A 14,696-nucleotide genomic window follows, 5' to 3' on the forward strand; every position below is an offset into this window, starting at 1 on the left:
AATTCTTTCTTATGGGTTTGCTCAACATGCCTGTCTGTATGAGCAGTGAGAGCTTTGTTACTAGACTATGTGTGTGTCTATGTTATGCTTTACTTTTACACTTGACTGAAGATTTTTTTCCACAAAGTGTGTTATATGTATGTTTACTTGTTGTTGCCAATTGTGAAGAAATGCATAACACACCTCGAGTTGTCAACATGCACAGATTATCCTGTTTGTATGTTATTTGAGGACTAGACGCTTTTTTAGAACAACAAACATTGACTGAGCCGTCAAGGGATAATCGAATGTACCAGTATTCTGCCACACATTTTTATGGCAAAAATTCGTGTGTGGGTTTGTCTTCACATTAATCTTTTGATGTATAGCCCCATCTTGTGGATACTAGGTGTCGCTCTATTGGATAGCTTGTATAGGCTCCACCTGAAACACGAAACGATTTTATTTAATTGTATGCAATTTTATATTTTGTACCATATGGCTTCCAATCTGTTAATGGGCTGAATGTATTTCATGAGAGAAGCATGTCCTCTTTTCTAACAGCGAAATATTTTGTCAGAATAACTGGCACCTTCTTGAGGGTTTTCCTTGTCCCCTTTCAGAGGATGGTGAACTTGTGGTCTTCCAAGCTTGAAGTTATATATGTTGCACGCCCTGATTAACATCGCTTACGGACGCGCACACGGGCAGTAGCAGACATCACGGACGCGTAGTTTTTCGCGCAGTTTTAGCATGTGCAGTTTGTGCCCTTGTAACGTAGTGGACGCGCGGAAACAAAACATTGGATTGTACACGGACGTCCGTACAGAGCCTCGCATACACCCGCTGATGACGAATTTTGCGTCACTCTAACCATAGCAGGTACTCGCGGAATCGCGCCCTTAATGCGGTTTGTTCGTAGGCTACAAACCATGCCATGTTTTAGGCGCACTTTGCATAGAAATTACGCCAGCGGGCGCTGACGTTTAAGTTCATCCGCCCCTCTGTATTTTCACAGATAAACCAGTTCAGGTCTTTTGATGTATTCTAATCAGTGGAGAAAACAGTGCTCCTTCTAACTTCGCATTAACCTACCCTGCAGTGCAGACATCCCAAATGTGTAAACATCCATGCAGTGCGGACTATGTAATCATCTAAACAATGTAGGCTACTCTTATAATTACTCTATTTTTCTTCAAAGGTTGATGGAGATCTGGTCGGATGACAGCTGGAACTGTTGTCATAACTGGAGGAATTCTCGCAACGGTGATACTCTTGTTTATCATTGCAGTGCTCTGTTACTGTCGTCTCCAGGTGAGATATGCTTTCTTGTCTGTTGATTGCTGACCAACCTTGTAAGAGTCTGATGTGCCATGCATGTTGTACTGCTGGTTGCCAGTTCAACAAAAGGCAGACCAGTTTAAAGAGCTATGTAGTGCTACGCTTGATTAAAAGCTTCACTGATTGATCACTGTAAGAACATTGATGTAATTGTATGTGACTTTTAATTACTGACCCATTAAGTTCAAGTCTTTTGCCATGTTATTAAAAACATCCCACCAACTTTTTCTCCTCATCTGACATCATTCTGCTTCCCCCAAACCCCACATTATCGCTTTCAGCTTTTTACCTCCTCACCTCGACTACTAATCTTATCTTCTTTGGTTTTCTGCTTTGTCTCCTCCGTCCTTCACATGCTACATCCTCTTCCTCCCTCTTAGTATTACTGCTGTAAAAAGAATGAGTCAGAGGGCGAAGCTGCCTCAGTCACTCCATCACAATATGCTTGCAATGAGTGCAACGCTCCCGGGCTGGATGGAAGTGCCACCACCCCTTTGTCTCTGTCCCCGGAACCAGTGCCCTCAAGCAGCTACTGCCCCTCCTGCTCCCCCTACGGCTCGCCTTTCTACGTCCGCTCCACAGGGGAAACACGCAACGGTGGGGAGCGCATCACCTACATGCCCACCCACTTTGAAAACCCCTCGCTGTCGCTGCCGCTACCCAAGATGCATGGTGCCCCGCTGAGCTCTCGGAATGCACCAGACTTCTACACCAACAGGCGTGCAATCAGCACCGACGTCTGATTCCATGGTCCAGTCCTGGAGGGTTTCACCATGCCCTGTGATTGGTTCACGTTCATCCCTCTGCTGACCCCACCTGACCTCTCAGGGAACACAGAGGACAGGGACTGAAGCGACTGGAGGGAGACATATATGAGAAGCCTGTGGCCACTGCGCTACCCACACTCTTTTTCACTGGATCCAAATGCTACTATAACAAATAAGCTCAAATAAGCTGTTCTCTGTGTTTCATTTCATAATCCAATTGTACCAATTGTTGTGGTTGTTGTTGATAAACTTTTGGGGTACTGCAGGAGAAGTCAGCCTACGTTGGTTCCATCCACTTTGGCTGGATTAGGGCTGTCGGTCCTAAGGAATGCCTTATCGGCCTACACTAGGCATTTCCTCACAGGGCAGGTGTGGGCTTCCCATTATAACTGTTTGAGGGCTATCTGTGTAATGGTTTCACCTGTACCCACTAGTTTGTTTTTTTATCCTCCATTTCAAACAGCCACTAAATAGATAAATGTCTGTGTGTTTAAAACTAGGTCAATTTAAAACATCTTTTTACATTATAATTGAAAAGAATTGGAACAACCAATATTTATATGGTAGTCTTCAAAAGGTAGAGTGTAACTTTAAAATAATATTTTCAGAGCTCTATGCAAGTTTGATGTTTGACTCATGACAAGATTTGGTAAAGAGTGAGAAACCAAACAATGCAGCTGTCTGTCTGGCATTTTGTTTTCTCCATGTAAGTTAGTAATGCACATAGTACATACACAAAGCTTTAGAGAGAGAGAGATCATTGCAATTGTACAGATTGAGTTGTCATTTCTAGGTCTGACTGGCCTATGTGGTTTTGAAGTGGAGAGTCATATCAGCAGCATATTTTGGGAGATATTTCACTTCCCAAGAGTGGCCTGTTTGTTCTTGCACCTCCATTTGGATCTGATACTTTTCAAGGGGAGAGAGTTAATGGTGATACAGGAATGATATATATTAACTGTGTTTATATTTGCAAAGGTTATTGCAAAACTGTGGATGTGTATTAACTATGAAATGCATTGAATGATTTCTATGTATGTCTTTGTCACCTTAATTGGCTGACATTATCCAGCCACAATATATTTGACAGTGGACCTCAGAGGAACTGAGAAAGGATTGACAGTGTGAGCTTACTTATCTCTGTGTTGTTGAAGTGTGTCAAAATGTCATGTCTGAACACTACACCTTGGTAGTTATTTAAACTTGTGATGCACTTGAAATACTTTTATTTATGTATTTGTTTTGTTGATTACAAATCTTTTTGCTAATGATTTTATTACAAATTCGGAAGTAATACACATATTAAACATTGCTTGCCAGCTATAGAGAAATATTTTCCTGTAATGTCTTTCTAGTTTAAACAGTGAGTGATTTTAAAAGATGGATTGATTGAAACAGCAAAGCAAAAAATAAAATGAACTTATTATATTTTCTCTGTTTAAATCTCATTCATCAAAATGACACATTATGTATTCTGAACACCTCTAATCTTTAGGGAGGGTTTTCCAAGTGAGAAACTTTAATTCACTGCACAGATAATAAATAATAAACAGGCCTAATGGTTCTTATACTCCCATGACCCAAACAAATTGCCTTAAACAGTGTAGGCTACTTTCTGTTAAACTTCCTCATACGTTACTCAATTCAAAGGCTTCAGTATCTAACCTCAGTGGTGTAGTCCAGGGTATACGCAGGTATACGGAGTATACCCATTTATTTTTCAGTCAGCATTGAGTATACCCACTTCTCAAAACAGGGTGTTTATCCTGTGCTGTATGGGCTGCTTAAAAATAAATAAGAGTATACCCACTTCTCCAAGGACCACTACACCACTGTCTAACCTACATACAGACATACTTATACACTTATACATATACCAACTTCTGCAAGCTGCTATATATTTTTCATACCTGCAATAACAGCCCAACAAATATTTTTGCAAAGCTGTCAAAATCAAGTTTATAGAGATATGTATAAATTTGACAGAGATGACGTCACTACCTGCTTTACGTGAACGCAGGCTGTGGTTGCGGATGGAGGATGTGTCGGTGGCGCGCCTGCCAACAGTTCTCTGCTGACAGCTAGTCAACACTGCGCCCCAAACTCCAAGCAAGTAAGTTTTTTTAATGTCACTGCGTGAAACTTGTCAAATTGTCGCTTTTTGCCGCTTGCTTGTTTTTGGCCTATTGGGCGTCAGACATTTGTTTGTGGTGTGGTAGCTTGTTAGCTTACTGTTTTATCATATAGGAGAAATGTTTTTGAGTTGCATTAGCTTACTGACTCGCTAGCATGCTAACGAGTTTACCGAGCTGGCCAATGATTTTGGCCGCAGTTAGCTCAGCTAATTTAGCCAGGTAGCATAAACCCAAGCTACAAACGTAAACGAGACTTCCTGTCAGAATAGAACGTCTGCTTGACAGCAGGTTGTGTGACAGTTCTGACTTAATGTTGTCCTGGAGTACTTAAGTGATGCTCCATCACTGTCCAAGGTGTCATGACCCCAGTAAAGTTTTTGTTCCCAGTAAAGTGTTCGATGCTGAGATTGCTATCCTACAAGCTATCGAGTAAGCTTGCTAGCCAACCAGTATTTAGCAGTATTAAAAGTGTGTAACGTTAGTCGTCGTTGTAGCGTGGCTTCCTCATAGGTTAACATATCACTTCACCCGTCTCTTAACTTACAAACAGAAAGATGTAACCTTGGCACGTCAGCAAAGCCACTGATGTGTTGATAGCCACAACCTGCGTAGCGAAATGTTTAGCTTAGCTATTTAACAGTTTATTGCAGGATGGCTAGCTAAGTAGCTAAACAGTCAACGATGACGCTTTAGTTTCAGTGATGAGAAGACTCTACATGTCAGCTGTGCGGTAAATCTCTTCAAAGTAATTCAATCCCTGTAAAATTGTTACCCAGCTAGCGAGGTAACATTGCATGTTATGTTTCTAGCAGGGCCCGTACGGCCAGTGGCACGGTATGTATTGAAAAGTTTTTACTGTTTACACACCTTTGTACCCTTCCATACCCTTATCGATTATAGTCTTAAGGGGCTAAATTGTTGTCTGTCCAGTCGGGAAAACTATCTGTCAAAGCATGTATGTGACACACGTCTATTAAATCTTGCCAAACTAGTCGTCTGACCATTTGGAAGGCCATTTAATTACTTACTCACGCTAACAGGGTGGAGTACAGAAGAATGCTTTTGTCAACGCTTTAATATCGCTGTAGTTGGAATAGTACCAGTCATTATTAATCTTAAAATATACACGTCCGTGCCTTTAGTATGACAGCATAAGCCTACATCCTTACACATTCCGTTGAGAGTACAGAAAGATAGTGAGATGAAGAAAGACACAACTGTGCTTTCTGCATCTGGAAGAACTCATCTTCATCTTTCTCTTGGTTTTCCTACAAGGCAAGATAACCCCAGAGAGAAGGTGGAGGTAATTGTGCTGAAGTTGCGCACAGTGCTTTTCACACGCTCTTTGTATTGTCAGGCTAATGTTTACTAGAGGCAGGGTAGAGCTCTGTGTGGGTGATGTAATGAACCCTAATGCTCCCATAATTGGGCTATGTCTGAACAGAGAATGATGCCAGACTAGCTGAGGTTGCCTCTCCTAGCCTTGGCATTTAACAAGGTTGGATGTGGGCCCTTGTCAGAATCAGAATCAGAATTATTTTTATTGGCCAAGTATATTTACACATACAGGAAATTAACTTGGTGTGGATGGTCCCTGGTCTTGGAGTTCGGATGTGAGGGCAATTGAAAGTTGAGTGAAGTGTTTAAGTATGTAAGCACAGAGACAGAGTTGTAGCATGTAGGCCACATGACATACATTAAACAGGGCTGACCAGTTTCTTTAAGTCAATCTTGTGATCGTTATTAAAAGTAGGCCCAGTGTTCAAGTCAAATTTGATTAGACAGTGTGTCTGAAGTAATACAATGTTATGTCATTTTGTGTTTTAAATATGTTTGCTTGCTAAGGATTGATGGTGACCAAAGGATTTGATTGGTTGTATGCCAACTTAAGATGCAGTGTGATGCAGTATAAAGTTAATAGTAACAGTGCCTACTAAGTGGAACTTGCTTGCTGCTCCCAAAAGTGCATGCTGGTTTGATTTGCCCTAGTTTGGCATTTTGTTTATTTGGATTTATTTGTTCGGTATTTTCTGTGTTTAGGCAAATACTTTCTTGGTGACCTAGTCATGTAACATGTATGAAAAAGTTATTTCGCAGTTTTTTTGTGTTTAAATTAAATTAAAAGTAATTTGATTAGGTCACTTCCGGAACCCATCTTTAACTCCATTGGTACATTGGTGTTGGTACCTAACAAGGGAGTAAAGCCTTTACAGAGGGGAGAGTAGATGCATTCATCATTATCTTGGCCAGTGTGAAATGAGTGGTTTGTGTGCAGTTGAGGGGGGTAATTGAATAAGTGTGATTTCACCACATGATTGCAGTCGATACAGGAGGGTATGGAGGCTATACACCCAGTGCTTTGTGTGTGTGTGACTGTGTGCTTGTGTGTGTGTGTGTGTGTGTGTGTGTGTGTGTGTGTGTGTGTGTGTGTGTGTGTGTGTGTGTGTGTGTGTGTGTGTGTGTGTGTATCTGTGTGTGACTGTGAGTGTGTGTGTGTGTGCGCGCGCGCTCGCTCTCTGTGTGTGTGCTGTGTGTGTGCTGTGTGTGTGCTGTGTGTGTGCTGTGTGTGTGTGTGTGTGTGTGTGTGTGAGAGAGACACAGAGACAAACAGAGAGACAGTTCCTGTACTGAAGGGCGGCTGAAGAGGCTTACTGTTTGAGAGGGCTGTTGTGTTTTGCTGTTGTGCTGTTATTGTGTTTAGGTAGCAACCTCAGATTTCTGACTGGGAGCAGTCACTGTGACTGGCTCATATCAGGGCAGAAGACTCTACAGGGTACATGTCAGGTGATTTTTAAAAATAGCAGACATAAGGTGACTGAATGAATAATACCAAGGCTGTTTCATGACGTCAGAAAAGCAGCGTATGAATAAGACATGATACTCATAAATGAAGTTCGATCAGCACCTCAGCAGCCCAGGTGTGCTTTTACCTCTTTGCTCTTTGCATAATTTGTTTCATATACATAACACAGAACAGAAAAAGAGAACTGAACTGAAACAGAACTGTTTTCCCACTCAGAGGTTAGGCTACTTATTGTTCTTCATTTGTTTTTAAGGTCAGTCAGTCATAACACACAGGATTTCCTGTCTCCTATATATTGAAGCTTTAGTGTGATGCATCGTATTTCCTTTTTCTGTGGCAGCTGAATAAGTGTGAAAGGTCCTGCAAAGTGCTGTGCTTTGTGCTTTTTTTTAAACTTTGCGGAACAGTTTGAACGTGTGGCTCAGCAATTGAAGCTGGCATCATCTTTTAGGGTGGTGCAACACTCCACCCACACCCACCCATGAAGCACACAAATATCTGAGATAGTCGTCTGGTTAAAGTGAATCTTTGTTAGTTTGTTTGTTGTTAATGTCTACAATCCATTAGTACAGTCCATTGGTGATCTTTATTGCAAATCTCAATTTTTGTTGTTGGTGTCAATAAAGCGTTTTTATTGAAACTTCCACAGAAGGCCCAGTGAAGAGGTGTGTGTCGGGCCAGGGGAGGGCGACCATGGATGACAACTCGTCTCTGGGCAGAGTGAGCGGCTCCACTGAATCTGTGTCCACTGTTACTAGCGAAGAGTTTGTGCTGGTGCCACCAACAGCTGGGGGATCACCGTCAAGCTCGGAGGGCAAGCCCAGACTAAAGGTGGCAATCATAGACACACACACACACAGACACACACACACAGACACAGACACACACACACACAGACACACACACACACAGACACACACACACAGACACACACAGACAGACAGACACACACAGACAGACAGACACACACAGACAGACAGACACACACACACACAGACACACACACACACAGACACACACACACACACACAGACACACACACACACACAGACACACACACACAGACACACACACAGACAGACACACACACAGACAGATACACACACAGACAGACACACACACACACAGACACACACACACACACACAGACACAGACACACAGACACACACACACACACACACACACACACACACACACACACACACACAGACACACACACAGACACACACACAGACACACACACACACACACACACACACACACACAGACACACACACACACACAGACACACACACACACACAGACACACACACACAGACACACACACACAGACACACACACACAGACACACACACACAGACTCACACACACAGACTCACACACACACAGACACACACACACACAGACACACACACACACAGACACACACACACACAGACACACACACACAGACACACACACACAGACACACACACACAGACACACACACACAGACACACAGACACACACACACAGACACACACACACAGACACACACACACAGACACACACACACAGACACACACACACAGACACACAGACACACACACACAGACACACACACACAGACACACACACACACACACACAGACACACACACACACAGACACACACACAGACACAGACACAGACACACAATTGGTGCCATCTTGCCACTTGTTTTGTATATCTATGCTTGAACTGTATCTGCGCTTGACTTCCTTTTCATTGTCAAATAGCGAGAACTACCTTTTTTTTATCAAAGTCAGACCCTCCAGGATCGTGTGAGGGTTGGTTGTGGTTGTTGTCGCCAGAAATAATTGAATTTGTTGTGGACATTTGAGTACTTTATTGAAAAACAATATTTTGTGCAATTTATTAATTTTATTGAGCACAAATCCCATTTTCCGACGGTGAATTATCCTAGCCTGTGTGCATGCAGTCACCATAACACTCTTAGGGCTTTTGGGACCCCTAAGACATCTTCACTTGTCTGCTATTTCCAGCCGATTCATCGGTAAGTACATTAACATTATGTAATATGAGAGATTCATGTTTTTTTGTGTATTAAGATATGGTACTTTGTCAATTTAAGTTATTTTCCTTAATATGGAGAGATGAGTTTTATGAGCTTGTGCACAGAAATAATGTCAAGATGCACTGCCAAATAATTAACACTGTCAAGTATGAACACTGAATGTTTTCTGATTCATTTTAGAAGTATCGTTTGGGAGAACAGATCTTTTCTGAAATAAGATTTTATTTGGTAGAGCACTACAAAAAGAATGCTTATTAGAGCCAATTACTAACTTTGAATGAGAATAACTTTACTGTATGTGGGCAAAACAGTAATTCATATGATTTTTGGCATGCCATTTAGGCGCCATGCAAGATGATATATCTTTCATTAGGAAAAGAACACAACTGTCTGTTTTCATCATTAGTCACGGTGGAACCATTTAAGCCCACCCAAATGTGTTTCAATGAGGACTCCCTCTAATTATGAACTATGATCAATGTTCACTATACTCTTGTGTGAAAGTGTTTGATAATAAAAGTTAATTCTATTCTTTTACCTTATTTATTTAATATACCACAATATTTAGATAGCCCCACATACAATACAGATTATACACGGTTTAGAATTATTATATTGAGTATAGGCATCAGCTCATGTGTATCATCATTTGTTTTCAGTGAGAAAAATGACAATAAAATGAAAAAAAAAAAAAACCTACAGCACTTGTCCAAAGATCGTAAGTCATGTGGCCTGTGGCCAGAAAGTGTCATCAGAGTTAGAGTTATTGGCCAATCAGAGTAGAGGCTTATCAGGGGTGGGAGATCTTGCTCAGTTCAGCGGTTGTAGAGAGGGAGATCAGTGTCTTCAGGTAGGCTGTAAACAAGAAGTGAGGGAACACTATATATAGGCTAGGTTTAATTGAATAAATGATAAATTAAATGACATGTGAAGTTTATGATATGACCTAAAGATGGCTTTGACTAATGTGCCCATGTCTTTTTTTAAATCCTTACAGGTCCTGAGTGATGGTTTGGGGCTTCACATGAGCAGACCTTTTAGATCTAGTTGAGGATTTAAATCTGAGCCCATTCACCAATGGGAGACCAGGGAGAAAATAGTTTGACCATCCTGAGCTGACCATTTGCAAGTTGGAACAGTTTCCTGTGCCTAGAGTGAGGGCCTCAGCTGGTACTGGCATATTTATCCACTGGTTTGAGATGCTCAAAAAGGAAATGGATTGCGCAGACATCCCCAAAATATCTACAATGTAGATGAGACAGGATTTGTCACTGATGTGTCCTCAGGATACGCCTTGGCTCCAAAGGGATGTCAAGATGTGAACCAGAGTACGGGTGGAGGTGGGGGAGAACAGAGCACAGTCTGGATCACTGGGAATGCTGCTGGCCAGATCCTACCACTCTACATTGTCTAGAAAGGGAAACATCTGTCCAATTATTGGTGTCACGGTGGTCCAGAACGCACCTGCTTTAGCATGGCAGACCATGGTCGGACGAAGAAGATAGTGTCTTTAAACTATTTCACAAACCTCTTCCTAAAAGTATCTGCTTGGTTTTCAGACATGACATCATCCAGGATTTTGGTATTTGATGCCCACACCTCCCATGTGTCCCTGAGCCTTGCAGTGAAGGCAAATTAAATCAACGTAGAGCAAAAACAGGAAAAGAAGAAGAAGAAAACAACCAATCCTGACAAGGAGGAAGACGAAGTACACAAGGCTGAAGAAAGAGCCAATGTCGCAATAAGTGATTAGGACTTGTCAAAAGAGAGGGCTGTGTTATGAGCTAATGTGCAGGTAAAGGCCGGCAGCCTATTATATTATGTGAACCCTAAATGCATCAACACCACCTGATGGAGAGAGGTACGTGGTGATGAACCTTGACAGAGGCCCGAACAACACTTACGATCTACCTTTGCGGGAGAAGTTTGAAGATGTTCAACGCAGGTGCAACCTTTGCCTGGCCTACCTGGAGGGTGATGGCCCTTTAAAAAAAAAAAAATGTATTCTCTGTCCTTTAAAAGAAGGAGCTAACTAAAACAATGATTGTATGAAATGGAAGTACAATAGTTAGTAGCCCCCCCTTAACATGTAACATGTTACTGAATAAATATGTTGCTGTTTTAATGATTTGAAAATAATATTTTTTTCATATTTTGTCAATAAATCATGATGTGGGCTAATTTGAAACACACATAGGCTTAAATTGTGACCCAGTACCAATTAAGCCCATGCCAGAGAATATCTTTATTTTATATTCTAAAATGTACGCAACATAATGAATACATCTTCAAATGAGCGATTCATCTAGCATTTTCCAATTAATTTCCCAATAAATCTCCCTTATAGACCAAGTCAATATTAATGAAAATATCTGAAAACAGATTTTGGTGGGGTTGATGGGCACAGGTGATTATACACTAATGAAAATATAATTATAAATACGATATTCCATTTTTGCTAATAAATCAACCCTAAATCCTCCATACTGTACCTTCAAAGTTACAGTGATTTTGAATTCAATAATATCAATCGAAAAAAAATTCCATGCCTTTTGCTTTTTTGTGTGGAAATATTGTGGTAATAACAATAAATTGAAATTGCAATCCTTGAATCTGCCTGAAATTGTGAAACGCAAGATCGCAAAATCCTGGATAGTTTTATAAACAGGTAACCTTGTCTAGTGGCAAATTCATCTGTGTACCACAGAGTGTGTAAAAGCTCATTTGTCTGTTAATGAACTGTATCAGTTTGGAGGAAGAACCTGCACAGCAACACATACTTGAGTTTAGTCTTTGCTACAGAGCAGTTTCACATTCGATCAGATCGAATATATCCACAGAATTCATACCCCATTCCTCAACCTTATCTGTGTAACTGGAGACTTCACAAAATAAAGCATTACATACAGTATGTACTTTAAGTGCAAGTTACTGTAGGGTTTCTGTCCAAGACAATTTCAATATTTTGATCTCTATGCCAGTGAAAAGAATGTTTGACAATGAAGGAAGTTTGTATAAATCACAGAAGTCACTTCTGTTCTGGTTACATATTATCAGAGTGTCAAGCTGGATACTGAGATTTGTTTGCATGCAATCAGGGTCACTTTTTGCATAAACTGTAGGGATTTTCTATCAGACCTCTACATGGACTCAGTCATTCTGTTCTGTGCAATGTGACGTTGTGCAAAAGTCCTGAGAGCCCTGAGTGTCAGATGTTGGTCTTATCAACCATAATGGCTCAAACAGGTTAGCTAGTGAATGACATGAGGCACTGAAATACATCTTGTGAAACAGATATAGCCTTCATGCATATCATAAGCATGTTGGACATTTATTTCAGTTTTTCAGTCCAAACCCAGCTCCAAACCCAGCTTTCTACACACACACGCACACAAAACACACACGCACACAAAACACACGCACACACAGCACACAGCACACAGCACACACACAGCACACAGCGCACAGCACATAGCACACAGCACACACAGCACACACCTCACAGGTACCCCTGAGATCTCTAACCCCAGTGTGTGTGCTCCTGCCCAGATGTCCTGGAACGGCAGTGAGCAGCTGCAGAAAGCCATGGAGGAGGTTTTGGAGGATGACGTGATACGAGACGAGAGGAGAGAGGCTGCAAGTGGAGATGAGTGCACAGGAGACCCCCCGACTCCAGTGGCCTCTGGCTCACAGAAACGCCCCCCAAGTCTGACCCTGGACCCCTGCCCTACTGGTATTAACCAATGTGCAATTCAATTCAATTCAATTCAATTCAATTCAATTCAATTCAATTCAATTCAATTCAATTCAATTCAATTCAATTCAATTCAATTCAATTCAATTCAATTCAATTCAATTCAATTCAATTCAATTCAATTCAATTCAATTCAATTCAATTCAATTCAATTCAATTCAATTCAATTCAATTCAATTCAATTCAATTCAATTCAATTCAATTCAATTCAAGCACCAACACAATCAAATAGTTTCAAGGTGCTTTACAGAGCCTGAAATAGATTCTAATTATTTGACATTAGATTTAAGTGAAAGTGTTCTTTTAAAGATGTTTGCTCCTTTGGAAAGGGACCCATGAAGCAACAGTTTTTTCTTCTACAGGCATTGCAATTATATTGGTAATAGCTTTGGCTGTAGTAGTCGAGGAAAAATTAGCAACAAATTCTATATTCCAGAGTTGTTTAGTGTTTGGATCCTGAGTGTAGGTCATTCTAAACATCGATAACTGTGAGATGTTGTTGAATTAAATTATACATACAGTTATATATTTGTTTGTGTAAAGTGGGTAAAGAAAAAGGAAAAGAATCTGTGTTCTGTTTTTGGATATCATGCCTCCGGGTTTTATACTTACAATTTCTTCCACCGCTGGCCACTAGATGCCGGTTCAATGGACAGCTCTGCTCCTGAGGAGGATAGTGTCCAGTTCAGCAAGTTGTCCTACCTGGGCTGCACCTGGGTGAAGGCCCCACGCAGTGAATCAGAGGCCCAGAAAGCCATGGCAACACTGAGAGCTGAGAGTGCCATCCCTATCCCTGTCATTCTCCATGTGCCAAACGTTCCTGAAGGATGTGTCAGGTCAGATGGAGTGCACATACAGTCCTGGGCTAGATTCAGGGGCTAGATTCAGGCACTTTTGACATTCTTATTGAAATTTTAGTTATACACAGGAAAAGATGTTAAATTCCTTGCGCTATTAGTTGGGGACTTCCCACAGCGGCCAATCCCGTCACATGCAAGTACTCATACCCAACAACCTAACCAATTTAACAACTGCCCGACCATAAATCCTGAGCAGAAGAATACAATTAACAACACACAACTGGCTGGTAACAGCCGCAACACACGCAACACATTGTACCTGGAATCCGTAAAGACCCTCCTTCACAGTACAATATGCTGTCTGTAGCCCACAATTGCTAAACTTAACAACATAACTGCCCAACAATTAAAACCTGAGCAGCAGGATGCAACAGCAACGTGCTGTATTCTTGTATTGCTGTTTGATAATTCTGAATATTTGCCAAAAAATCTGACTGGTGAATATGGAAAATTCAATGTTTACACATAAATAATCAACAAGTGAACATATGTTGTATGACATAGTATGAAAATACATTTTGGGCTTGTAATGTTGATAAATAGGATTGGCAATCTTGACACAGACAGAATGTCATTGTGTCTCAAAGCAAGTTGTCCCCTCCTGTGATGCTCCAGGATTGTGGACCAGGCTTCAGGCACAGAGATCGCCTCCTTCCCCATCTATAAGGTGCTGTTCTGCGCTCGGGGGAAAGATGGCAACTTGGAGAGTGACTGCTTCTCCTTCACCGAGAGCTACCGCAGCTCTGAGGACTTCCAGATCCACGTCTTCTCCTGTCACATCAAAGAGGCTGTGAGTTTGTGTTCTTAATCAGGTTACTCATGGGGTATGATCCATATCTGCCCAACCAGAAGAGAGGCCCTGGATTGTTTTTTTTCTCATTCTTTCCTCGCCAACCACATACCCCCCTTGCTCTCTTTTGGGTTTTCCTGCTGTTCTTTACTGTGTGTCTCTTGTCACTCTGATGCTTGGACTCTGTCCTTCCCTCTAAATCTCTTGCTT

The 14,696-nt window shown here is 41.4% G+C and overlaps 2 protein-coding genes across 2 annotated transcripts in view; both read left to right on the plus strand.

The window, feature by feature from the left end:
- Positions 1-1,200: 1,200 nt before the first annotated feature.
- Positions 1,201-2,063, plus strand: fam163ab (family with sequence similarity 163 member Ab; the record flags this gene model as incomplete). Its single annotated transcript, XM_080833402.1, has 2 exons — positions 1,201-1,293; positions 1,701-2,063. 2 exons carry the CDS (start codon positions 1,201-1,203, stop codon positions 2,061-2,063), a joined length of 456 nt encoding a protein of 151 aa, XP_080689528.1.
- A 2,074-nt stretch (positions 2,064-4,137) lies between these two features.
- The window catches only part of rabgap1l (RAB GTPase activating protein 1-like), a gene marked incomplete at its 3' end in the record, with an annotated part of 99,903 nt that continues 89,344 nt past the window's right edge, over positions 4,138-14,696 (plus strand). Inside the window, 5 exon segments of the mRNA XM_080832006.1 lie at positions 4,138-4,200; positions 7,675-7,856; positions 12,632-12,815; positions 13,474-13,672; positions 14,312-14,486. Coding sequence (XP_080688132.1) covers positions 7,719-7,856; positions 12,632-12,815; positions 13,474-13,672; positions 14,312-14,486 — 696 coding nt within the window. The 5' untranslated portion in view covers positions 4,138-4,200; positions 7,675-7,718.

This window comes from Sprattus sprattus, assembly GCF_963457725.1.
Source record: "Sprattus sprattus genome assembly, chromosome: 2".
Classification (NCBI taxonomy): Eukaryota; Metazoa; Chordata; class Actinopteri; order Clupeiformes; family Clupeidae; genus Sprattus; species Sprattus sprattus.